This window comes from Taeniopygia guttata, chromosome 8 (assembly GCF_048771995.1).
Source record: "Taeniopygia guttata chromosome 8, bTaeGut7.mat, whole genome shotgun sequence".
Classification (NCBI taxonomy): domain Eukaryota; kingdom Metazoa; phylum Chordata; class Aves; order Passeriformes; family Estrildidae; genus Taeniopygia; species Taeniopygia guttata.
Genome location: NC_133033.1, coordinates 27,874,124 through 27,901,206, shown reverse-complemented (window position 1 = coordinate 27,901,206; position 27,083 = coordinate 27,874,124). Strand labels below are relative to the sequence as shown.

Genomic DNA, 27,083 nt, shown 5'->3' with positions numbered 1-27,083 from the left:
AGCACAATCACACATACCATTTGCCTCCTCAAATTCTCCCAGAGAGGCAAGAATTGGCCTCACAGAGAAGACAGGCTAAAGGGTGACCTCCGCTTTGAAAAGGACACACAATTTTATCATGGATACTATGCCTTAAGCCTCAGTTCTTTTACCACATATTATTCTCAGCATATTTACAAAATACAGGACAAGATCTAAAAATCCTACAATCCTGGGATAAAGTAACCTTTTTCCTCTGAACAGTTACTAAGGTTGGGCTCCACAGGAAAAAGGGCAGTTTGTAACATCTTTCAAAAATCTGCATGTTAACTTGCAGCAGTTGCAAATCCACAGGACTCAAACATACAGAATAGCTGCCCTATCTCTAGGGGTAGCAGGACTATGTGGGTCTAATCAATTCATCTGAATGAAACACCATATTACACATCCCAATTTGCAGAAATCTGCAAAAAATTCACAGAAGAAAACTACATGTTCAGTAAAAACCACCCATTGTAAGTGCAACAGGTAGGAGGAAAATATATATTAGGACTGAATTTCTGGCTGCGAAACATCATCTGAAGCCAACTTCTTCTAAAGCAGTTTTTCCTGCAGGATGTTGATGGCATCAGGAGTGCAATGAACTGGAACCTGCCTCATGCTCTCTGATACATTCAAATTATTGTTGCCAGCTGTGAGTGCAGCACAGCAAACTGCTGCTGCACAAGCATGTCAAAGCCAGGCTTTATAATCTTTTGCTTCCTGAAAGTAACACCTCATCCCAAATACAATTATATCATCAAATGCAATTAGCATAGCACAGGCTTATTACCAACAGAAGCACATCACAACCTAGACATTTTTATTCCTAGCAAACAAAGAAAGAACAAAAGTTCTGACTGAAATTTGGCTTCATCATTTCAGCAAAAACTTGATTGCAGAACTTGAAAAGCTGTTAAATACTTACTGCAGATGTTGGCTCATTGGACCAGAAATTTACTTTCATAATAAGAGGTTTCCCTGAAGCTCTATGGTTTATGGCACCAAAGCAGAAATTTATAAAGCTAATTCCTGGTCTTACAGAAGTTGGTAAAGGCTTTGCCATTGATTTCCATAGGGCCAGCATCACTCTTGCTCTAAGAAACAGAAACCATTTAATATCTACTTTTTAATACATTCTTCTCTATATGCACTGCAATAAATACAAGTGGCAAACTTTGATATTAGGAGATATTTCTGCTTTGAAATAGAGAAAGTAGTGAGAAGAAATGCCAGAAGTCCTCTGAATTTCCCGAGTGAATTAAACTTGAAACTGTGTTTTCCTTAAGAACATTAATTACATTCTTAACCTAAAAAATGTCACTGTCTTTAAATAAGCCTGCGGAAATGTCATCCAAAATGTCACTGAATGAACCTTCCAGGATGGAGAAATCTACTGCTTAATCACTTCAAGTTGAGGGGACTCTGATCCTAACCACACAAGGGTGGAATGATCTGAATCAGCATTTACAGGCCAAAGTAAATTGGGCGGGATTTGTTTTCTCTAATGATTTACTTAATTACTTTTCAAATTAAGCTAGCTATTCAGGTAATTCTAGGAACAATAACAAGGCCTGAGTACTCTGTGGCAAATCAGATGTGAGCTCTGACAGAGGTGTGTGGGTGCCAGGCTCACAGAGAGCCAGCCAGGTGTCTCTCCCCTGCTGACAGAGCACCTCAGATCCACCAGCTGGGGTTTTGTATCCACACTCCACTGGGCTTTTAGGACACATCAAGCAGACTTGTGTCACAGACATCACAGAGCAGAAATCAAGGGGGTTGGCAGAGCAGCAGACTCATCTTGTTTAAAATGACATTACACACTCCCCTGATCATAGCAACAAATTAATTTCTTTAGACCCAGAGCAAAAGTTCTGCTTCTTCTATGGACTCAGCTGATCCAAATGCTACTTTATTTTTCTCTCTCCTCCTTAAAAAGGAAAAAAAAAAAAACAACCCACATATACCTCAACTGTAAATATGCAGACTCCAAGCCTTCCAAGACAAGAAAAGAAAATAAAATCAATGAGATCATGGGAATCTCTGTCTTACAGGTAGCAAGCATCACCAGAAGAACATGCAGAGTGCAAGAGCTTTGCTTCCCAAATCTGCACTTCCAGAAGCCTTGGCTGAGTCCTACCACGTAAGAGGCAGGGGTAGCCCTAGCAAATCTCATTTTCTAGACAATCCAAGGAACTCAGGGCACAGCTCCTGCAGTGCAAGTGAGAACACAAAAAAAAAAAAAAAAGAAAAAAGTTCCATTTTATCACATGCATCCAGGAGAAATGCTAGGGTTTGTGAAGCTGCAGAGCAGGAAATGGGGACAGAGGATCCAGAGACATCAGGCGGAAGCGAACTCCTGAGATCCACAGTCTCACCTTCCACTTGGAGCACTACAACCAGAACCACCCACTCCCTGCAACTTTTAACTACGTGATTCTTTTTCTGTTTTTTATGTTACAGAGTTGTAACAGCTTATTAAGTATGTGGGAGTGACTGCATGGCAAACAGCGAGAGAGGAGAACAAAACACTTGGACAAGCGCAAGCAACACAAGTGAACTGTGGGACGGCACTGGGGAGGAATCCGTCCCCTCGCAGCTCCTAATCAGTAGGGAAAAGGGAGCTGCCGGCCAGAGAAAATGGGGCTGGGGCCCTGCTGATGGCACCCCTCAGCTGTGCAGGAGTCCTTTCTTCTGAACTCACAAAGAATCTAAGCAAATCATTGAAAAGTGCCTCAGGGCAGAGCTTGCTGCTAGATCAAGTTTACCCTGTTAAAACAATAAATGAGGTAATGCATGAAACTGCCTTCTATTTGAGGACACTTCATTCATACAACAGAAATACCACAAGTTTTGCAACCAAATAAACTTCACAGATGGCTCTAAAAGGCCCAGGCCCCTCTCCCTGCAAGAGAGCAGAGCAAGCTGTAGGGATTCTGTGGCACAAGGCACACTGTTTCCAAGGACAGCTCTGTGATTTCAAATGAGAGCTGACAACTTCCAGGTCATTAATCCAACAGTGTAAACAGGACCTGTTCATGCATTCAGGTGGGCTGGAGCAATGGTCCCAAGTGCAGAACTCTACAAACACTGCTCTGCTTTATGTTCAGAGTTTCCAGGAATATTTTTATTCTCTGCTCCCTCCTCCTCATCCTCAGGATATGTGGAGCCTGGTGATGGCTATATTTGTGTTGTTAGCTGAAAGAACAGCAGAACATGCCAAGCATTTAATAACAAAATTCCAGCCTTGTGACACAACCCAGTAATCCCAAGACTGGAAGTTAATCTCATATTTCTACTCAGCATAAAACCTTAATACTAAGAAGAGCACCGCTGCTTTTATTTTGCCTGAACCTTTTCTACAGACGTGCATCTCACAAATTAAGAAACTTGCTGTGTACCAGGTGGAACAGGGCTGTATTACCTATATATCTATGGCATCTACAGATTGGTAGTTATGACAACACAGAAACTGCTTAAACTAACTGTGCTGATCTGTCTGCTCTTACACAGAACTGGTTTTAGCTGGGTGAGCTGCTGTTGTGGCCACTACTGGTTCCCCACTACCTCAGGACACTCCTATGAAGAGGAAACAAATGGAGCTTTGCAGGGTCCTGGGAGGATCACGGCTGGGTGTGAACATGCACAGAACAATTCTCATCTAACACCCTGACTGCAAAATGGCAGGGCAGGAGGCTCAGCAAGGCCCAGGGTCAACCACATGTACATTATAGACATGAATCTAATGATTCATAAAGACCTCTGCAAAAGGGAGGGAAGAAATTCCTCCAACTCCAGGTTGGTGTTTCAATCACTGTCTGCCTTGATCATTTCTATCACCAGATCCCAGCCAGCTTCTCACTGCTGCAGCTGTCCTGGCTTCGACACTAGTCATGCTTGCAGTGCAGAAAGCACCATCAGACACCTGAAATTCCATTTTATAACAGCTTTTACCGTCACTAACTGTGCTGCAGATGTGAGGCTGTGCCTGACACAGCTGCAGCACAAGGCTCTGCTGTATCTCGGGACAGATAGCAGACCTGCTTATCTGTGTCAACTTACAAGTCACAAAACAGCAGAAAGTTGTACAGGACTGTGCACGGGGCCACAATTTTTATGTGACACATAAAACTGCAAACGCAAGAGTTTTAGGGGATGATAGAAACTGTATTGTGCTAACAGTAATAATTTGTACAGAGGCTATATTTGTTCCTATACCCAGAAGCACAGGAGGTTTATACCCCTATTAAGTAGTTCTAACGTGTGTTTAGACACAGGGTTCATGCAATTTTGGGCTGTCTTGCCCTGGCCTACAATATTTCTTGCAAAGCTCTTTCCGTTCCCAGTGTGATGGGCATGTTTTGCAAAGCCCATGATCAGGTCATGTTACTTGTAAAGGACACAGAGAAGCATCACTTCAGAAGAAATAAATTTACCTTCAATCTTGATTAAGTCATCTTTGGTATCTCTGCTAGAAGCAGTCTTAGGGACATGTGCAAAACACCAGTATCAGCCCCTGCTACACTTACTCTGCGGAATGACACCACATAGAATGTATCTTCCCTTCGGTGAATTGCTTCAAAGAAATCTTGATAGCTCCTTGGAGAGGCATAATACACTTGCAGCTCATTCCCTGAGTTCCTGCTGAAATAAAGAAGGACAAAGGTAATTATTTCGGACAAGACAGTTAATTTCAGTGAGACAATGCCTTTGAAGACCTGCTTTTTAAAGGAACTGCAGCTCTTCCTCCACTGAGAGAAGCCTGAGGAACACAAAACACAGGTGTAGACAATGAAACTACTCTGTACTTTTTGAAAGTTAAAGGCGCTTTTCAAAGGTCTTTTTGTGACAAAGCTTTCCAGATTTGTTTTTGTTCATGCTTCTGAGGCCAGCAAAAACCTGTTTGCTAGCTCAACAGGAAAAAAAAAAGTTTCAACTTAAAGTGTCTGAAAAATTGTGATGACTTCTGAAAATAAATTTAAGGATAAAATATTGTTCTGAAATAAAGTATCAAACTATTCAGTAATGAAATAATTTTCTTTTACTGCTAAGAATTCAAACCACTGAAATGGAAAGAAGTACAAAGTTAAGCATAAACAGAGCTTTTAATTTACTGTCAAATGACAAATTCACTTTCTTTCTCACCCACCTTTCTTTTCTTTTTTTTCTGCTGTATCCTCTGGTCAACTCAAAAATTTTTCCCCTGGTCAACTTCAAGGTTTGCTCTTCATTTCAATTTAGACAGAGGAGCAAAAATAAGATATTCACATAATTCTGGCTTATCTTTTCCATGGTTCTCATCTTACATATAAGAGACACAAGGAAAAGATGCTCTAAACTATTCTAAGCCAAAACACTGGCAAGTCCTACAATCATGGTACTTATCCACTGTTTATCTTGGAAAGGTGAGAAACTCCTAGCATATACTGCTATCATTTATACTTCCCCAATTCCATTGCAAAATAACTTATTTAATCATACTGGAAAGCTGTACTCAGGGAAACCATTAGCTGGACCTTCAACCTGTCATTTTAATTTCCTCCACTCTAATAGCACTGTGTGTTTGTGGCAAGGACACTGACCGGGCATCCCTCCCCTCCCAAGTTGTCTTCTGCTGACCCAGGTTTGGAACTAAGGGGGCTAATTTAGATTATTTTAGTATGTTTCTAAAATATAACAAGGCACAAATCTATCATCAAGAGATCTTCTCAAGCAGCAGTAATACCAGGCTGTCATAATCTTCTCTTCCACTGCTAACTGAGTCCTGCTGCAAGCAGAAGACTGCAGCTGCCAGGCCAGTTGCCCTTTCATAGGACTGGGGATGTAAGTCCTGGGGGATCAGGGGCAGGCAGCTCTACTCTACACATCCCATTCTGCAGCACTATGCATAAAAGATTCAGGTCCTGTCCTTCACACACAGCAATCAAAGACTGGAGCTAATCTGAGCTTGATTACTCATCCATGAAAATACCCAGGCCCAGCAAGCCCCTCCTGAGATGGAGCATTGGAGCTGGGCTGTGATGAAAGGCATTACATGTGAGATGGAGCACTGGAGCTGGGCTGTGATGAAAGGTAACAGCTCTGGAGCTGGCTGTGATGAAAGGCACAGCGCTGCTCGTACAACACATCCTGAGAGCTGACATGGGGCACACAGAACTGTGCTCGCCCACACTCCATGGGACACAACAAGACCTGAAAACCAGCCAGAGGACAAAACTGCCCCAAAGCACCTGGAAACGACAGGGCCTTTCCAAAGCTCTCCTGGTCGTGTAACACATCAAACATGAGCAATACCAGGGGATTATTGTAGTTACAGTTTGTGGTAACTGGGAATGGGGCTATGGCCAAGCCTCATCCCTTACAGGCTACAGCTGTGAAAAGCAAGTGAACAGTATTGAAAGCAATGAGACATGAAGTGCCCAGGGGTACTGACCAATCACAAAAGGGGACAGAGCGCACACAGGTACAATGCATGAACAATGAGGGGTATAAAAGGTTGGGCTAAAGAACACGAGGGGCAATGCTTGCAGCCTTCTAAGTGATATGATGTCACTCTGTATGGGCAGACAGCTGAAGCCTTCTGATGTGGTATGGTGTTACTCTGTATGGGTTGCAGCTTTCTGAATTTGTATGATGACACTCTGCATCATGGCTGTCTCAGCTGTGATGTATGCTGTGACATGTTACAAGGTAGGACATTGCATCTGCCGATAACCACCATCAAAGGGAGGGAGTAACTCTAGAATCAAAACCAGGTGCCAAACTATCAGCTGTTTTAGTAGCACCTTTGCATATTACAAGAAACCACCATATTAAATTGTGCATCCCAAACAATGGTGCTGAACCTGGCCATTTATTGGGAGATATATAGAACTTTTGTTTTAAAACTCTGAAAGACACTGCTTGTTATGCATCACAGAGCACTGGGATATTGCACACAGGCTTGCTTTGGGAAGAAATGCGGCAGGACACAGTGCTTTATGCATCAGGAACCACAATCTTAATAATGCAAAACTTAGGAAAATAACTGGAGAGTCTCATTTTGATACCTGAAGCCTTAAGAAACACTCTTACATAAGCTCTCGACAAAATCACCTCTGAAAAAAGTTACACAGACTATAAAGAGACGAGGGGTGTTGATGATTTTCTTTGAAATAATCTTAAATTTATCTCCTCCACTGCTTTGACTTCCCTGAAATTCTTTTCAATCCTCAGCTTCCTAATGGAGATTACAATGGAGACCATCTCTTCTAACAGGCATTTAGTAAACCTGAAGTTAAGCCTGCTTTGAGTAGGATGTTGGACTAGACATCTCCAGAGGTCCTCTATAACCTAAACGACACTGTAATTCTATGATTTCATAAAGCACCTAGTAGTTGGTGGCCCTGAGAGGAACTGGAAATCTGTTATATGTTCTTAGCAGTTCCAGGACAGTCTCCTGTTCACATAAACAGTCTTAATCTGAAAAAAAACCCCAAAAATCTCATTTCCTTCAGAACACAACAGATGCTGAGCTGCATGATGTTTCACACTGTTTCCAATAATCCTGACAATTTTTTTTCAGGGGTAATGCAAGCATGTATATTAAACTGCTTTATGGCATGAAGCTTGTTCATCAGTGCTCAGTTGAAACAGCTATCCTTCGTCTGCCTGTAGAACTCAAAAAGCTTTTTCTTTTTCTTTTTCTTTTTTTTTGTATAAGTCAAGATGTATCAAAATTTGACAGCCTGTTTCCGTAACGTTTGCCTGCAGCTTGCTCTTTTCCTCCACGCTAATCATACTTTCAAAGCAGCAATGCAAACAGAAAAGCCACAGCTGTCTTACTTCCCACAGCACCATTTCAGGTGGCGTTCTCACCAAAAAGTTCCCTCCATACTTCATTCTGCTCTTGCACTCCTCTTTGGCACATCAAAGCAGATAGCCTCCTAAAGAGTTTCACACAGGGATCAGGAGAGAGAAGCCCTCTTTCTTAAATAATTCTGTCCAGTACTTCCTGTTACCAGGGAAGAGGGACACCATAGTTATGAGGAGGGGTGGATAGGGGACATCAGGAAATTATCCATTACCATGCTCCAATAATCACCAGAGAAAAGTCAGCAGATGGAGACAAAGAATGCAAATGAGCTACAATGGTACTTTAAAGTGCATCATAAAAATTTGGTGCTAGCTATAACAGCTCTACTCTTGAAGATAATGAAAGAAACCTTCCCCTTACCAGACTCATGACTCTTTGAAACCTTCTTACAAACTAACAATGTTCTCAGAGTCCAAAGTCAGTTCCCCCTGTTTTTTCCTTAAATAGTCAAATCTGTTTAGAAAGGGATTCTGGAGAGCAAAGCAAGGATTATCTTAAAATTCATAGCTAGAAAAGCCCTTGGAAGAGTGAAGCTGTGATACAGGGGTCCCTTCAAGTATAATACAAATAATCAGAAGCAGTTATTTGCTAAGGGACAGAATTAGACCAAGAAAAGTAGCTGTATTTGGCTTAAGAACCCTGAGAAGGTGAAAATGGGCATTCTTTACAAACTGTTGGTGAAAAACTAGGTTATTAAGTAGAAAGCAATAACAAAGGAGCTGTTCTGCCTTACCTGAGACTGGTGTCTGTGTAAGGCATGGCCATTAGCTGGGAATCTGCTTTGTCACTGAGGGAGCTCTGAAAAAGGGGAAAAAAGAAAAGACAAAGTGAAACCAATAAGCAATTCTGTGGTTTGCCACTACATTAAATATAACACACAGAATGGGGGGCAGAGGTCAATCAGTGCCCTGCACCAGAAACATATATTTTTCCACTGAAACATGAGAAACTGAAATGGTCATCAATCAAGCTGGAACAACAAAATCAGCAAGATTTTAATTCAGCCAAATTGGAAGTCAACATGCAGAGACAAGAAAATGAGCTTGGCACCACAGACAGCATTTCTAAATATTCTACCATTCTGCTCGGGACACCGGTGAGAAGGATCTGAAGTTTAATACACAACCCTTCTCTAGAAAACTGCAGTCTTTCCCACATTGTAATGCTCAATTCCTTTAAAGCTGTTACCATGTGGGGGCCGGAGAACCAGCAAAGGGAAAGCCTAGCATGGTCCCCTGCAGGGCCAACCCCTGAGCTACAGCCCTAGGGTAAGGGAGAGCAAGAAAATTGCCCCCAGAGCCCTTTGCTACTGTATGTTGATTTCTACTACCCCACTGGCCCTTCCCCTTTGCTCCACCCCTGTGCCCTCATCCCATTGGCCCTGGTGCTCTGTCCTACCCCTCGAGATCCCTATATAAACTCTAAATTCCTGCTTTTCCAACCCGAGGGGCTCTTTGTCCCTGGACTCCTCTGAGGAAGAAGCTCAATAATAGGCTCTCCTTGGAACCCCACACAAAGACTCCGTCTCTCCCTCTGTGTCGCCAGATCACGGAAGAGCTGAAATCACCCAGTGTGAGCACAGATGTGCCTGTGCCCCTGAGGTGTCTTTTTCAAGATGCTTCTTCTAGAAGGTCGTAGCACTCTGGACAACCGCCCGCCACAACATTACTACACCTAATCAATTTGAATACTTTGAAAATTCATTGTCTTAATTTCAGCCTTGATATAAGTATTGCCATGTAGATAAAATAGATTTTTAAAAATGGGAAATATGAGCATAAGTCTCATAATTCTGTAGTCATGCAAAAAAAAAATCCCTCTAGCAAAAATTTAAACAATAGAAATATTTCAACAAAAGAAATCAGCTGTTGCCCTTAACAGTGAGTCAGATGAATGTGCTGTAGGTTTTATTTCTTATCTTTACAGAGAAGCCATAAAAAGGATAATGAATAATTTAATTTTAGAAAATGCTGATCACGTTTTGATGGCTGCTAAAAAAATTCAAAACCTTGAATCGAAGAGCAGGAATGGAAGAACAAATCTGACTATGTAGTAATCAACCAAACCCAGCAATTTAAAATAGGATGTGTTGGCCGCCCTAATTACAGGCATGATGGCCAGTTTTATGCCAAGCACAAGCAAACGAGGGAGAGTGTTCCATGGGATGAATTTTTGATCACACACCTGCGGGACTCGTGCTCGCTGCTGTTGGCTGCTGCTCAGCCGCCGGGACCGCGTGCGCTCTACCTCGTGCCTGCGCACCCATCCTCGCAGCTCGTGGGTCAGCCTAGGAAAGAACAGCATCAGCACAGACTGCAAACAACACTGGCACAATGGTTTAGTGTCATACAACAGTTTACCTGCCATATGGATGATGCCTGAGGATTTTAGCTTTTCTATCTTTCACCTATTTGTAATCCTGCAGTTCTTTAGCGTATAGCTCTAAACTCCATATAGAATGTTAGCTATTGTCTTCTCATTTTGGTCAGACACAACAATTCCTCTCTAGGCATGAGAATCAAGGACACCTCACTGCCTCAGGCCCTGAGAAATGTAAACAAAAGTGAGTTGGGGAGGTGCAAACTTGGGCTAAATTACTTCACTACCTGAAGCTCTAACTGGAAGATTTACCCCAAATATGCAAATGGACCAAACTTACAAAAGTATGAAAACCATAACCTGTTGTCCATTTTTGGGTGTAGGCCCTGGGTGGGCTTTGACTGCCCAAGGTGTACCTACTGAAGCCCTTTAATAAATACCTGCTTTTACTCTCTTAATCTTGTCTAGCCTCTTTTCTAGGTAGCCACTACAAGGCATCATAGACATTGAAGATTACTATTATTTCACCTTAGGATAACTTATTTTTAATAACACAGAAAGAAAATACAATTTTAAGATTTATCTATAAAGTATTAGATTCATGGGTGTTCCCACATAAAATAGATACAGTCCTTTCTATTGCCCAGTAATTTTGAAATTACTGGAAGGACTACTGAAATCTAAAATCAAAAGTTGATCAATTCAAGACAAATTATTGATTATGGATAAACGTGGGCAAAAAAATCTAAGCGAAAGAATGGACAAAGAGAATGGAGACAAGGTTAGTGACTCATATATACAGAAAAAGTGGAGTTAGGTGCTTTCTAACAGTGAACAAAGAACATCTGCACTGTCAGGTTCAGACTGCTTCTATCAGAAGCTGAAGAAGAGAAGACCATCTCTTATATAACTCAGCTGGGAAAGGCTTTTAGCTGGACTTAATTTTCACATCATTAACACTTCTACATATCAAGTGATTTCTCTTTTTAAGTTGTGAAAAACACCCAGACAATCAGAAAATTGTTATTTTGTTATTGCAAATGACCAGTGTGAAAAGAGAGTAGTGAAAATCATTACTAAAATCATGGAAAGATTAAAAAGATCCAAGTGGATTTGTCCTTATGACAGCAAGCATTGGACAGTGCAGACACTTAGGAGAGAGACACTGGTCAGGTACTGGATAAGCACCATGAATGGACAATAGCATCATCCACAGCTGTCCAGCAGCACCCAGCCAACACAGAGTTTATATATCAACTCCTAATAAACTGTAAATGCTCACAACAGGTGTTTTTTTTCACCTCAGCGACTCTGTCCTGTTGATCAGAGGCCGGCAGGGGGGTGGTGGTGGTGAAATATATAACAGTGGTTCTTCTGAGACTATCATTAGTGCTTTGTTATCAGATACAGAATGGTCATACCTGGGAAAAATCAACAAAAGCACAGTAAGAAATCCCTTAAAAAACTTTTTCACGACCCTTTGACCAAAGCCAGAAAATGAGCATTATCACCAGCAGACCCATGAATGTTACAGCTGCTCCCGTGAGACCTGTGAAACACGTGAGTAACAATTCCTATCAAACATCCAATGTTCTTAGTCAATCCCTCAAAGGGGGCTGACAGCTCTCAATGTAGGACAGACAGATGAGCATTAGCAGATGTTGGATCTCTTCCCAAGAAGGCCTGATATTGATGGAATATGTAGTCTGTAAAATATTCCTCAAAGTATGCAAACTATGTGATCTCTGCAGACACAACTTTCTTTTTCCTTCCAGAGCTGTGCAAGACTTGGTACAGAAATACTAAATTTATTATCCACTAAAACCATGCAGATAGAAAGACCATAACCTACACAACAAATGAGCAGCCACAAACTATATTGTAACTGAGTGGAGAGGATTTACATCTCTGTCTCCAGAAACTAGCTTAGTTTTGATTAAAATTGAGAAGGAGCATATATTTCTCAGTACAAAAATCCATAACACTCTCAGCAATTCCTGCCAGGTTAACTATTTATCACCAAATACCTAATGTAGGTTTCTCTCTTGACAGGTTATCAACATAACAGCTTTAGTCCTCTTGATTTTGACAGACTTGTAGCTCCTGAACCTCAACTTCTTTCTGAAAAATTAGGTATAAGAGCTTATGAAAGCCTTATTCATAGTCCCCTCCTTTTCCCAGCTTTCACTCCAACTTCATGTCTGCTTCTCCTCTCTACTCCATCTAGGAGTGATAAAGAATATGTAGCAAAGCTTGCCAAACCCAGGGTGAAACAGTGAAGAAAAGGAGGTACAGGCATGAGCACATCCTCCTAAGAGAACCACTCCACTCTTCTGTCTCACAGGTCATGGCCTGAAATGCAGCACGTAGGATACAAAAGCCCTCAACATGGCTACAGCCTTAAAATGCTCATGATTTATTGCCTTCTTTCTGCATGGCAAAATACATTAGGGCTTTCTGCACATCTGTGCCTGGCTTTGTTCAGCCAGCCAAAACACTCTACTGGAAAGGGACAGTCTAATAGGATAGATCTTGTAACGGGAAAACATGAGCTGTATTAGCCAGACTCCAATCTGGAGGCAATTATATGTTCACTTATGCACTGCATGCTGGAGATCTAGGAAGCCTGAAAGGCAGTATTTAATTAAATAATGGATAAGCACAGGGATGGACTCAGATGGACTTTTTTAAATGAAAAAGACACTGCTAAGTGCAGAGCGTGTTTTTGTCAACTTCCCCAGTCTTCTCTTGAGCAACTAAGAAAAGTAAGTACCCCAGCTTGAAAAGTAAGAAGAGATAACATGACAGCTATCACAACTATGCAAGCTAAAATACAGATCAGAGGAAAAAAGCAAACAGCTAAATTGAAGAAAGTCCTGAAAATCTTGGTGACAAGCACTTGTGGATAAGCTCTCTTCCCTAACACCATGCAGCACAGCCACGTGTACACTTCTGAAGCTCTACATATTGGGTACTCTGGGAGATAAGACACCATATTCATCTGAAAAGCAAACTGAGAAGCTTTCAAAACACTGTGTTTAGAACTCAGGTACTCTGTAAAAGCAGCAAGAGCACTGGCCGAAAAGGTGAGCAGGGCAGTGAGGGCTAAAAGCACCAGTGCCCTCTGCCACCCAAAATATGTAAAAGCTTTTCATCTCACTTGTTACTCTTTTCAGAAATTATGCCCTCAGGTATCTTCTGAGCTGTGCTGGACTCCTGGTGAGCTGAGAACTCCAGGAGATTTCTGGTCCGGTGGTTAGAGACAGTGGAATCTACTCCATTGGGATCCTTTTCAAATACACTGGAAAACATAATAAACATAGCAAAATGTATCACACACACAAGAAGTCTGCAAGGCATTTTTTTGTGAGGCATTAAATACTCAGGTGGAGAAGTTTCTGGCTGCTGTTACATTACATGGATAAGGTTCATGTCATATCTACTGTAAAAAACTGATGTGTCATTATAATATCATTATTCAAAGCAATACTAGTCAGAAAATAATTTCTGTTCTCTTTTTCAGTTTTAATTGTTTGAAGGATTTTGATGCTCTAGTTTTCACATTCCCTCAGACAAGCCTCACCTGCTGAAACTAAGAACACTCTGCTTGTAACCCAGGTCTACAGGGATAAGAAAATTATCTGCAGTTAAATCAAAGCATGCCTAAACTTCAATTTTCATCAGCCTCAAAGTACAATCTAGATAGTTTATATGAATACAACATGTAAGGAAAACTTAGCTATCAAATTCCGTGCAGCTGCAAGCCTGGAATGTTATGCCAGACATCTACCAGGGCTGTACACAAACTTAAATATGTTCAATACTACTTGGATTTAGAACAACTGGCAGCGCCAACAGCCCCATGGGCAGCAGACCATGGTGCCTGACACCCTGATCTGGTGTGTGCTAGCATGGACTGAAGGATCCTGTCCTGGAGTCTACTCAGCCAGCCAGGAGCATCTGTGCTGCTCTCCATGCAGAGAAGGAGCAGCACTGCATGTGTGAGCTGGCAACACAACCCACCACTGCTGTACCAGACCTGCATCTTCAGAAGGGTGAGCTACCAGGGAGAACTCCCAAAAACACAGAAGCAATACTTAAATTTCTTCTCTCCAGAGGCTGGCTTTCCTCTTTCATAACACAGTTGCTTCCTGAAATATGCATGTTTACAAACCCAAGTCCTAATCTTCTTGGCTGCCAACAGCAGAGCATCACCACCAGCAACAGAGTGAAAACATAAAAATGCAATGCAGCACACTGATGAGATTTCTGCAATTCATGCTCATAACAGTTCACAGAGTGTATTTTAACTCATACCTCACCCCTCCTGTCCAGCAGAGCATAAACTCCACTGGTGAGTATTTCCTGGTTTTACATGGCATCACTTTACAACAGGCAACAAATAGAAATAGACACAGGCAAAATTTAGCAAGGAGGGCAGATTAAATACTCCACAACTAAGCAGAAGGCAGACGAATTGCCTAGAAATTCCCTCTTTTGCCAACACTTTTGCATTTCTATTAGCAGTAACCCTGTGAGCAACTGTGTCACATTCTGAACCATAGGAATCAGGACAATCCTAGACGCAGGTTGACATTGCTTTGATTGCCTCATCTCCTCCAGGTTTCTAGCAGCAGCACGGAGTGAGGGCAGCAGAAATGCTACAGCCTCTGCTTTCACTTGTGCCAATGGGCAGAAAACTTACTGCCTGTGTACACTGGTATCCAAATGTCTCATTGCTTCTACTGCACAGAAAGCTGGATGGTTTATTCATAACCTCCTATCAGGCAACACCAGGCCTATCCAATTTTAAAGAACTAATCCTCATTACCTACTAATTTTTATGAGATCAGAAATCTTCTCTGCCAACAAAAGCATCAGCACAACTGGCAGTGTCTCAAGCCCAAGAACCAGAGCTCAAAACTAAGGCTGATGCTTAAACATTGCTGCTGGAAGCCAGTCACCTGTGAAATGCCCTTACTATACTTAATCTGGAGTTCTGACAGCCAGAAGCATGTGGTACTTTATTCATTAGACCAAGAACATCCCTCAGAAGATCTGAAAGTTGTTAACTCTCCTGCAAATCCTTTCTCCACAGCCTGAAGTGTATCAGCCATCCTGTCTGCTGCTGGACCTCCTGGAACTGGTGTTTTAGCCTATCCTATTTCTTTCCCTTCCCATTCAAAATGACACAGAGAACCAGAGAAATTGTCCATGTAACTAGTTAAAGCTGAGAAAAAAAATCTAAGCAGAAGAACTGCACCAAACTGCTTTTTTTTTAAATGATGCTTCTTCCTTCCTATTTGTCTCATTCTGCAAAAGCAATTCTTGTTATTTCAGGTTCCAGTTTGGCAAGGTGAAGTGTCACATACAGTTCATTCCTACTGCAGTTCACCCTGAACAGAGACAAATCCAAACCAAGGATAAAGACACGCACTGCTCCACAAGCACAGCTAATCTTCCCTTCTGTGATTTACTTGTTTTAGCTACATACCCATTCTAAACCACACACATATTTACTGCATCAGCTCTAGAAGAGAGGAAATGTTTACTTTCCCTCTTCTTAAGCATAAAATATCTCTATGTTTTCATTAGCTGAGCATGGGATGTTTCAACCTGAAAGAAGATAACTTCAACAGCAAAAGACGAAGGAGGTGAACAAAGTATGTTTTCCCATCCTTACAGGCATAAACTATGGTGCCTACTTCTGATAATGTGAACACAAACTTGAGAAAAAAATATGATATCAGGGTATTGTTTCCAATGCCCTTTCCTTTATCACAATTCTTAATTTTTCTTTTGAAGCACAGCTAGCAGAAATCCCTGCTATATGGGCCACTTTTGCACTCCCCCTTTCCCATTCTTTTTCTAGGACATTGATATGACTGTTCCTTCTCAATGTCTCAGACATGTCTGAAAAAAAAAAAAAAAAGTAAAAATCCCCTTTGTTGTTCCTCTGGTTTGTGGCAATAACCCAAAACCAAAATAACTTTAGTTCTGGATAAGGAAAAGCCCCACAAATTGAAATCCTGCCCCACTTCCACCTTCTAATTACTTGGGGAGTTTTGTTAGTTTTATTTTTTTCCCCATCTGAACAGTTGTTGTTCTGTTGTATCATTTCTTCCTCTTCCCTTCTCCCCAGAGGGAACACTAGTGAAGCTTGTCTATAAATAGGGCTCCATCTTCAGGAAACAAATAGGAGACCATGTGCAGGTAATGGTCCATGTCCTCCAGTTTCTCCAAGGCCTTCCCTTGCCACGTGGGTACCTGAGGGTCCGAGACAGGGTATTAGAAATGTTCCTCCTTCAACATTAATATGGGGGAAAAAGCATGACTTAGGAGCAAGGAATCCCTTCAAGCAGCTGGGATGATGATGGACCTGTTCTGCAGAGCTGCATCTGGAAACATCTGCTGACCTCAGGCATGCTGAGCTTCACAAATGCCAAGCAGGACAGCAACAATACAAGCAGCAACAGGAAGGGTCTACAAAACAGATCCCAGCTCCATGACACTGAAGAGGAAGTAAATATTGGGCGTTTAAAAGCATCAGGCAGAAGAGGCCAGAAAACGTGAAAAAGAGAGGTAGAAGATCCCATTCAGAGAGAAGAAAGCTTCAGAAAAACAGAATTTTCAACTAAGATATGAACAGCTGGTTTAAGAACTGGTTTAATATGACAGATGGCAAAAGCATTGACAGTTTTTTCATCCTGTTGAGCTACAAGACAAGAAGCTGGAAAAGTGCAGATACACACTTTGGCATATCTGTACTATGCAAGTCCTGCTAATTGCAGGAACTGAGTTACTGCCCTACATTCAAAGTCAAAAAAGACTGAAGCTGAGAATTGGCTTTACTGGGCAAGACAGTCTTTTAGAAGTTGGAATCTTTCCTGCTTGGCTCACTCACACACCTGGGGTGCCTAGCAAGGCTTTAGAGCCCGCATTTGGACATCCCAGATACCGCGAGCATGAAAGGGTTTTCACAAGCCACAAACACCCTGTCCAAGCTGGCTGAGCTCTCTGCTTGTTTCAGATGCAAAACCAGATCCAAGGGAAAAAAGATAGAACCACTAAATACTTCATCCAGATGTTTGTTCCGACATGTAGATAAATTTGATTATGAGAAGGAAAGAAAAGCAGCACTCCTGCTATGGTTTCTCCAGGCATTCAATAGCACCTGATATTTTAGTTGTATTTTTACTTCTTTGGTTTGAATGTCAGTTTGATAAATGTGAAAGCAAGTCTTGCCAGGAGCCCAAACTAAATTTCATTTGTGCTTCTGGCTGAACAAATCCTGTGCACTTCAAGTTTTGAATACTGACATTTAAGTTGTACAGCAATTTGTAGACGAAAGACAATAGTGGTATCATAACAAGGAGTTTTCTGGGGACAGAACTCTGAGTATGAACTGGGAAGTTTCCAACCTAAAGTTGACATTTCCAAGCTAAAGCTGACATTGCAAGGAGACACCAACCAAAGACCTTGTCCTCTTCCTGATTCCAGACAAGGCTGCCATAGTGCCAGACACTCTCTGGAAAGTATTTCTCATTTCTACTCCTGATGAGTGCACCATCTGCTGACTGCAAGACTCTGCCTTCTCCTGAGGCCTTCTCCAGAGCTGCCCTCTCTGAGTACTGGGCTGGAGAGAGCAGCCCAGCCTTCTTCCTCTGCAGCGGAAGAGGAGGAAAGCAACTCAAAGTGGAGTTTTTGTGCATTTTTGTTGTGTTTTGCATGCTTTAAATAGCAGTTTATTTTTAATAAAGCCTCCAAAAAGAAAGGAAGAAAACAAATATTGACACCCAGAGTACTGGTTTTTTTGCTTGGAAATCTCTGTACCATTATCTGGCCTTTACTGCCAAAGCTTGTGGCTGTGATCAGCAGAGGACACACGAAGGAATCTCTTCCTGCTCCCAGAGTTGTAATTTGTTAGAAAACCAAAGGTATTCAATTTTATGCAAGCAGCAACCTATCAAGAAAGGTACTGAAAGATCTGGAACCTAGACCCATGGCCAATTCACTCAGCCTGTCCTTTGTCTCTCAATTTCTCCCTCTGTCTTCAAGAAGAAACTACAACACAAGACCAAAGGTGTGCTGCAGAAGCATTTTTATATCTTTGGGCCATCTCCAACGTAAGTGTACACTCAACTCAGCACTGAAACATGTTCCTTCAGTGTCACAAGCATTACATTAAGTTTCCTGTACTACAAGTGTTAAGAGCCTCAAATGTTTTCCGATGCTTCTGCTGTTTCTGCTAAAACACCCAGAGGGCTTCATCTTTCCTTGGCACCCAAAAGCCATGGGCCTGGCTAACTTGGCACTGTTTCATGCCTCTTGCATTCAACTCAGTTTTTTCTTCACATTTCACCAGTTACTCTCTACTAGTGAGTAAGAAATTAATAGGCATTTTACTGCCATCATTTGTATGTAGCTTTACTATACATCACATTTAAGCCTATCAGCCCCCTGAAGACATATGGGAAGCTATTGAGGCTTGCAAAAAGCAGAAAACCAATCCTTTTCTATCCTTCACCCAGTGCAAAAAAAGCCCAGGAGTGGATGAACTGAGGAAAAGAAACTGACCCTGAAGTACAGCCCATGGTCTGCAGTTCTCTGTTCTCAGAACACCTCTTAGAGATGCTTCAAGCAGTCACTGCGATTTTGAGAGCTCCTCTGCCACTCCTCCTGCAAGCCACCAGTGGTTCCAACCAACCTGCCCCACTCTGCCCTGGAATGGAGGCAGGAAGGAGCACACACAGAGTCCAGGAAGAACTGTTAAGGAAACAAGCTAATATAAGGCCAAAATACTGCTGTTTGAGCTGTTGGTCACTGCCATTCCTTCATATGTTGGACAGGTACCAGACACATGGCTTTAGGCTACTCAGCACATGCTACTCAAGGGGACATTTGGGATGTTTTTGAACATACCATGTCACTGCTTGGGGTCACGTGCCAGCACAGAGGTGACTTCAGATCACACCAGGACCTTGGCCTGGCAGCTGTAGATGGGATCTGTACTGACAGACCTCAGCACAAGCACACAGCTCCCACACCTCTGCAGCAACACAACACTTGCTGCATGTGATGGTATGGGAACAAGACCAGCTCCTTTGCCCACACAGAAAATGCTCCCTGCTGGCACTATTCCTCTAACTTTCCAACATCCCATCACTGAAGTATGCCTACACTCTGGCTGACCATACAATGGGTCTGTTTCTTTATTCAAGGAAGTGCAGCATAAAGTCTCAAACAACAGCAAAATTGCACAAAAACACTGCTGAATGCACCAGGCCTCAGAATAATCCTGCTCTCCCACACCCCAGCTCAAGATTGCTCAGCTTGGTTAAGGGCACTAGACCACAGTGACACCAATACAGTCGTGCTCAGTGGATGGTGCTGTCAGCAGCCCAAATCCTTCATGCTCCAAAAGCTTAGCAGACCCCAGTAGTGCTGACTAGCATCCTGCATACTAGGTGGGATAATAATCTGGGTACTGCTATTGAAGACTTGTGTTTTCATTACTTTATCCTCACAAACAGAAGGTCATGGTAGCTTGGAAGCTGAACAATCCTTGGGCAATTTTCTCATTTTTAGTAAAAGATAATTAATCTTAGCACTTCTGGGTTTTTTCCCTGTTTGTGCTACCAATTTAAGAAATTAGACACACCCCTAAATCTTTCAGGAATTGAAAGTCACTGCTTCTTCCTTTGCTGTAGTCTATGACAACAGCAGACAAATCTCTTCTCAGCCAGCCAGGCCAGTGTCTTTATTTGCAACTGCTCAGTGGATCTAAATTTTTAATAGATTATTCAGTTTCCAGGATAGTCCTGGAAAGCAGAGGAAAATCCATGAGGATACCCTGGAGAGGAGCTGCAATGAAATCTCTACTAAAGGCCAGCTATTCTTCTGCAGCTGCTTGAGGTCAGCGGGACACAAGAGGTTTTGAAGCAGCAGCAGCTGTACTGAGCTACATCAATCACCACCTCAGTCATCCTTCACCATAAATACAACTTTCTGCATATCCCTAAGTCTGATTTCCAGTTTGAAAGGGATTCCAGCCATAGAGAGGTGGCCAACTTGTAAGAAAAGACAAAATTAATAATAATACTAAAAAAACAGTATCACCTCACCATCTCAAACCTCCTGTTCCCGTCTCTTTGCAAATCCCCCCTCCAACTTTGTATTTTTGTTTTCTGTCCACTACATAGCTAAAGTGGTAGTTAGGACACGTTATGGCTGGCTGACATCTTAATAAATGCTCCAAGTTTGCTGCTAGGTGACAACCACCATGTAAGCTTATGCAGACTGATTATGGGGAAAGATAACTAGTGAACACTTTTTATAGCCAAAAAGATAATGCTACAGCCACTAGCTTACATGCTTTGCTGCTACGATCCCAAGAAGAGATGCTGAAAATTTATCTTTTGCGTCTTCTGCGATTGTTCTCCTTTCCCTGCAAATATTTTACTATCACATGTAGGACTTGCATTAAAAAAAAAAACCAAAACAAACATACAAGACAATTTATATTGAAATTAGAGCAGGGAAGAGAATCAAAATAAAAATATTCCCAAAATAAATACATGGATTGTTTAGACTAGAACATGTGCTTGGTTACCATTTGTTTCAGCCTTCTTTGTGCTTGTTTAACACATTCTCAGATCTGTTTACTCTAAGGCATAGTCCAACACAAATGTGGAAATCAAAGGAGGACAAAAAAGCATATAGGAACTGCAATAATTTGAAAATGACCAGATTTGATCTTGTATATGCTAAAAAAACAGCACAGCTAATCAAGATATTTGTCAATGCGAGCAGCCAGCCATGTCTCAATGATGCCATGCCAGCTGGGAGTGGGACCAACACTGGCTCCACAGAAAGCACATATGGAGGCAGGAGAGCCTGGCTCCCAGGGACACCCAGCTCCAGATGTCCTGGTTCCAGCTCCTCCTCCCTGCCCAAAGTCCTGTGTGCTCACTGCCTTTGGGCAAATGCTGCTGGTTGCCAGTTCCTGCCTTGCACCTCACAGAATGCAAGGCTGGGGCAAGGGGGTGATCTCAGCAATGAACTGAACCCAAATGTACCCTTTACCATCCACACACCTCACCAGTCACTCTTAAATAATAATAAAAGGAAGTTTTTATACGTGTTGAATCCAAATCCAAATAACTCACGAAGATTACAGACAGAATAGTTCACTGAGACACAGATGGGAAATTCCTGGGCACCTCTCTTCTAGTATAAAACAAACAGATAAAAGAGAAACACCAATAGAATTCCTGCTAAATTACTTCTGCTTTTAATAACTGAAAGTTTAAGTTTTCAATACAAGGCAGCAACAAACCCAAAGAGTTTAGTAACACAGAGCTACCTAATGCAGTTACCACTAACTCCACACAAGCCCCTTTCACATCCTCAAATTACACTGGCATTCAATTTCTATAGAATTAGACTTGCATTCTTATCTTAGAGATACCAGGGTGCTGTGTCAAAGACTGAAGGATGTTCTGAAAGGCTTGTCAGTAATTAGGCAGATTGGGCAGCACTCTCCCTCCAGTATTTTCAAACAGATTTCCTGTGTCAACAGACCAACTTCCCTACCAGACTTTCACCCCCACATTCCCAAGTTCAGCATTACAGATTACCCCCACGCTATCTGTCAGCATGAAAACCTGTGTCAGCAGAATAATTTTATCTGCTAAACTCATTTGCCAAGGGCTGCCACATCCTGGACTGCTTTCCATAATCTTAAAACAGCTGAACAGCAGTCTCAGAGTCCTCCATGAAACATTACAAACATCTCACCACACACACAGGCAACAAGACTTAAGACCAATTAAAAAAATTATGTGTTAGTCTTTATTAGTGCAACACATATCCATTAATGCAGAGGAAAACACAGAACTAACTACACAGCCACCCATCCAGATGGGATTGTTCTGTGGGATGCTGAGTGCCCAAACACTGCACATTCACTGATCCACTGCAGGACATGGAGGCTTTGCAGGACTGCTCTTCAGCCTCACATCCCCAACCCTAAAAAATCCCACCTGTTTCTCCTCTGATTTGATAGAAAGAGGTAACCTATACATCTGCCCTTTTGTTTTACCTCTAGTCTTCAAAAAAACCTACAGCTTGCCATGAGAACCTAGGAAGCATCTTACAATAAGGCCAGCTAAGGGAATTTCAAAGTCTGCTACAGATTTTAAGGGGTGAATTTCCCATGATTTTGCTTTTTTGGATGTCATATTCTCTTTGCAATGGTTCACTGGTTTTAAGTAACAAAATACTCACTGCTAGTATGTTCGGATCAAAACACCCTGAGCCCAAATGCTGGCACACCTCCATCCAGGTATGCAAGTGAAATGATTTCTTAATAATTTCAAAAAATGGCAACACAAGTTTCCAGAACATATTCACCTCCAGCTAACCACTGCATGGAAACTAGAGATTCCACAGTAAGCTAAGTGGGGGAAAATAGTGTTTTTGCTGAAGTATAAGTTAGCATGGCTATTATAAAAAAAATTACTTATTTCTGTAAGAAATTGGGGGACTGAAAAAAAAGCACATATATTGGAAGCTTCGGTTGTTAAGGACTAAGCAGAACAGCAATCCTGTCATGTCTGTGGAGCTGCCATTCAGTGACAGCTTTATAAATGGAAGAAAATATGTATGGAAGGAGTAAAATCCAAAGAAATGGTCTGTATATCCCACATTCTGGGTCTTCTAAAGAGTATTGCACAATCAAACATTCACATCACCATGATATAGCTTAGGATTTTAATTGCAGTGTGAGCATTTCTTCTGCTATGGGGGACAAATAAAAACCCAGGAAGAGTAATTCCTTGCAAATTTGCAATTACATTTCTCTTCATTGCCTAAATCCAGAGCTGATGCAAATCACCTGGTTCAGGCACAACAGTTACACTGGCATGCCCAGCTACTGTACTGGCTAGGAACAGTCAAGACATCCAAGGATTTCTTCTTGCTTTATCTACTTCATTAAACATCAAACCTGTCAGGAAGTTAACCCTGTCACATTCCTATAGTTGCTGAGTGCTGCAAAGACATCAACACAACATGACCTTCCAGCCCATTCTGACAGCAATGCCTTGCCATTGAGCTCAACACCTTGCTCACTCCTGGGGGTAGGGAAGATACAAAACTTCAGAGCACTGTGGTAAAAGACATCCCACCCATCTCTCTGTGTTCCCAAATCTTTCATCACTAACAAGAGTTTCATGCATTCCATCATCTCACTGTAATACAGACACAAGTTCATTTCCCCCAGCTTCAGAAAAATATGACTGGTTCTAGTAATTCTCAACCAGTGTCTCTCTCAAGTGAGTAGTAACGCTTCAAATGCAGATGGGATGTACAAATCAATCCCTTACTATCTGGAAGATGATTTTTCTGCCTGATAGTCACAAATCACAATACAATTCCTAAATACACAAATAAATGGTCTACCTTAACATCACCCATATCAAAGCAAATTTATAATCTGTATTTCACTTCCTGAGATAAACAATATTTGCAGTAAGTACAATACTTGAGAAGGAATTTCAGCTTTAGCAAATTTTCTAACACTAAAAATACAAACATCACTTTATAAAAATGTATCACAGTCAGAAACAAAGACTTCCTCCATATTTATCCCATTCCTTTAGCTTGATTGGGATTTTGAGGACAAATGCAGACACTGCTGACTGGGATCCTACTGAAATATGATGCCTTTTTGAAAAAGTGAACAGCTCAATCTAAAAGGTCTTTATGTTCCAAAGTCAAGTTAAATAGACAGGTATGTGCAAGAAGTATTTATTTTTATTTTCCTTTCTTCCACAGAGTTCTTTATGAAGTGTTTGGCTGCTTTTCCCCGCTGCTCTCTGGCTTCTACGCCCTACTGATAACAGTTCAAACAAGAGAGGTTTCTGATTACCACTTCAACTATTAAGGGGAGGGAACAACTTCTTCACCAGACCTGGGAGACAAGGGCTTACTCTGTAATGAGGGAGCTTGCAGCTGGACATGTCTAAGGGTCAGGAGTGCAAGGCATGGAATGTACAGCAGGATTTCCAGGGTATTTTGAGTACTAAAGCAGTTTCAAGTCATAGCTACTGAAATTAGCACAGGTATGAGCAATCAGATAAGCTCTCCAAGTTTGACTTTTTTCCTAAAAGGATTCTAAACACAGTTCCTAATTTCTGCAGGTATAAATGGAGCAGACAAACTGCTATATGCTGCCACTGAATTAAAAAAATGCCAAACCAGGAGAAATGAGATTTATTGCCAGAAGGATTCCAAAAGAGAAACCATTATACAGATGCATCTTCCCCTAAGCAGGAGGAGAATAAAGGACATTTCATATTTCAAGCTCAAGGCTTTAAAATACAACACTGGCTGTTATTAATGATTCAAACAGAAATTTCAGGATAGTAAACTTGCTAGGCAAAGAGGAATTTCTAAGCAGCTTACCTCAATGGACCATAATTCAACATTATAAAGGCCAGGATCACCAACACACACACTGTCCTTCTCTTCGGAGATGATACTTTGAGTTTCTGGTTCTAGACAGAGAAAACAGAAGACGCTGAGTAGAAGAGGGGTACCCATATGCGCAGGTATGTCAGAAGCCAAGTACACCAAATTGTACTTGATTATTAGATTTATACTTGTCTAATTATGTGTGAATGTATTCCTGAACTACTTAAAAACAAAACTTTGGTTTATACATTATGTTCATTTCTATCCAATGAAATATTCAGAAACACCATGAAGTAAAGAATGAAAAGTCTAACAGATAATGTGTCAGCTATCCTGACCTACAGTTGGTAAAAGTCATGCTTGAAGGGATGCTGGGCTAGAAACCCTCAAAGGTCTTCCAGTCAATATTTCCCCAACTCTGTTGTAGCGTCTTCCACCTGAACAACCGTTTTCATTGAAAATCAGACTTTCATCACTTACCTCTAATACCACTTCATCCAGCTGCCTCTTCAGCGTGCTGTTTTCTTTCTTGAGTTTCTCATTTTCCAGCAGGGCTGCCTCCAGCCTGGCCTCCAGCCCCAACATGTACTCCTTCTTTTTCTTGCGTGACTGAAAGGCTGACTCACGGTTTTTAATCATGCGCTGTTGCCGCCTTAAGACATTCACCTGAACACAAAATACACAGGCTGTTAGCAATCCACAAGTTAAAACTGCCTCCATTTCACACAGAATTTCTGTTTCTCTGCTTTGTCAAAGGTCTGCACAGATAGCTTCCCATACTCTGCTTCAAATGAGCTGGAATGGTCAGCACAGAGGCACCTCAGGATCATGGTACACCTAAGGAAAAAACAGGTCCTGGATTGTCTCAGTTTTCATCTGTATTCTCATCATTCTATATGCAGGGGTCATCAAACATATACTCGAGTTTGATTTGATCAATTAAATCACAAAGACAAAAACTACCTATCTTCATGTCTGCAAGGCAGCAAGTCTTTCACCTTGACTTCTCCCTGCACCATTTTACAGGCTACAATCAGTCATCTGCTTTCCTAACAGGAAATTTCTAGGGTTTTCCAGTCAGTTCTATATGGAAGTAATTTCCATACTGATTACACCTGCTTCTGTACCTTTTCCACCTATTACACAGTTTTTGAGATTTTGAATAGTGTTGCTCATCTCAGATTGCACATTTATGTGTATCAAGCACTTACACAGCAGTTTAAATGCAGTCTCTGGGTGCAGCTGCACTAACATCTTAATTCAGATCAGGAGTGTGGCTCGGGTTCACATTTCCTGACTGTCCCACTAAAAGCAGTTCACATCACATCACAGAACAGTCTCTGAGAGCACACAAACTGGATTCCTTCGGGATAAAGCTCAACCAGCAAACATACTCCAGGAGAGTATATAATTAATTCTAACCACTAGCAGGCATTCAGTCTGCAAGACCAGACTAGACAGCTCAAAGCAACCCCTCCCCACCCTCCAACAGCCCTGATGACTGATGTTTTTTCCCAAGCAGACACACTCTATCATCTTTTACCACTTACTCATTTTGTGGTTTGCACTAAGTGGGACAACCCAGACTGAAAGCATCTTGCTGTTGACAAGGACAACAATGATGGATACAGCAGAACTATACAAAACTACTTGAAATACTAAGTTCAAACACTAGACTGTTGATTTCATTTCCCTCACAGATTAACAACTCTCTTTTCATTAGGAACAGAAGACTTCCATCACATTTTAAGTTGCAACTGGATGTGCCTCAGTGACAATTACACTGACAGATAACCGAATTATCCATCTTATACAGACCTGAATATCCTTCAGGAACTACCAGCACAGGCCTTGGTGTAACCTGCATCTCTCAGAGCAGGAACATTAAAGAAAAAAGATGAGAACTATTCCAAAAGTATTATTCTAGGGAAATAATATAATCACAGAACAGTAACATTAACTAATTCAGATTTTGAGTCGAGCTATGTAAAAAACCTTAACCACAGCTTTTCAGCTCTCCCTTTGTATCTACCTGCACACAGACAACATGTTGTTCTAAGGCACTGGCATCTTCAAAAAAAAGTGGCCACAAGCTGTTTGAAGACACCATTCTTCAGGATGATGCAGTTTGGTGGCAAAGAAAGAAAACATGTTACAGTGCATTAACATTCTGGACTGCCTCCATGTTGGGCTAATTGCTTTTTATAAAGATCATTTAGTATATGTCTAGTCTGCTTTCAACAACCAAAGTCTGTGAAAGTGAAGCTATTTGTACTTACTCCAGTTCCTCTCTTTAGCAGGGAGTGGAGAAGGAAAACATTTTAACGTATTTTCATTAACACTAAGCTTTGTCTTGAATTTTTAAAGTACAATATTTAACATAAAAAAGCTTCTGCAGACATATAAAAACTGG

At 41.5% G+C, this 27,083-nt stretch overlaps 1 protein-coding gene across 2 annotated transcripts in view; it reads right to left on the bottom strand.

Moving 5' to 3' along the window:
• ATF6 (activating transcription factor 6) overlaps positions 1-27,083 on the bottom strand; it is a 73,108-nt gene that overhangs the window by 36,273 nt on the left and 9,752 nt on the right. Inside the window, exons 8-14 of one of the 2 annotated variants that reach the window (XM_030279796.4) lie at positions 25,151-25,336; positions 24,662-24,753; positions 13,353-13,493; positions 11,494-11,613; positions 10,058-10,160; positions 8,607-8,671; positions 4,548-4,662 (exon numbers count right to left, since the gene is read on the bottom strand). In XM_030279796.4, the coding sequence (XP_030135656.4) occupies positions 4,548-4,662; positions 8,607-8,671; positions 10,058-10,160; positions 11,494-11,613; positions 13,353-13,493; positions 24,662-24,753; positions 25,151-25,336 (822 nt within the window). The remainder of the gene's footprint in view (positions 1-4,547; positions 4,663-8,606; positions 8,672-10,057; positions 10,161-11,493; positions 11,614-13,352; positions 13,494-24,661; positions 24,754-25,150; positions 25,337-27,083) is intronic. The other variant, XM_030279797.4, reaches the window with a different exon arrangement.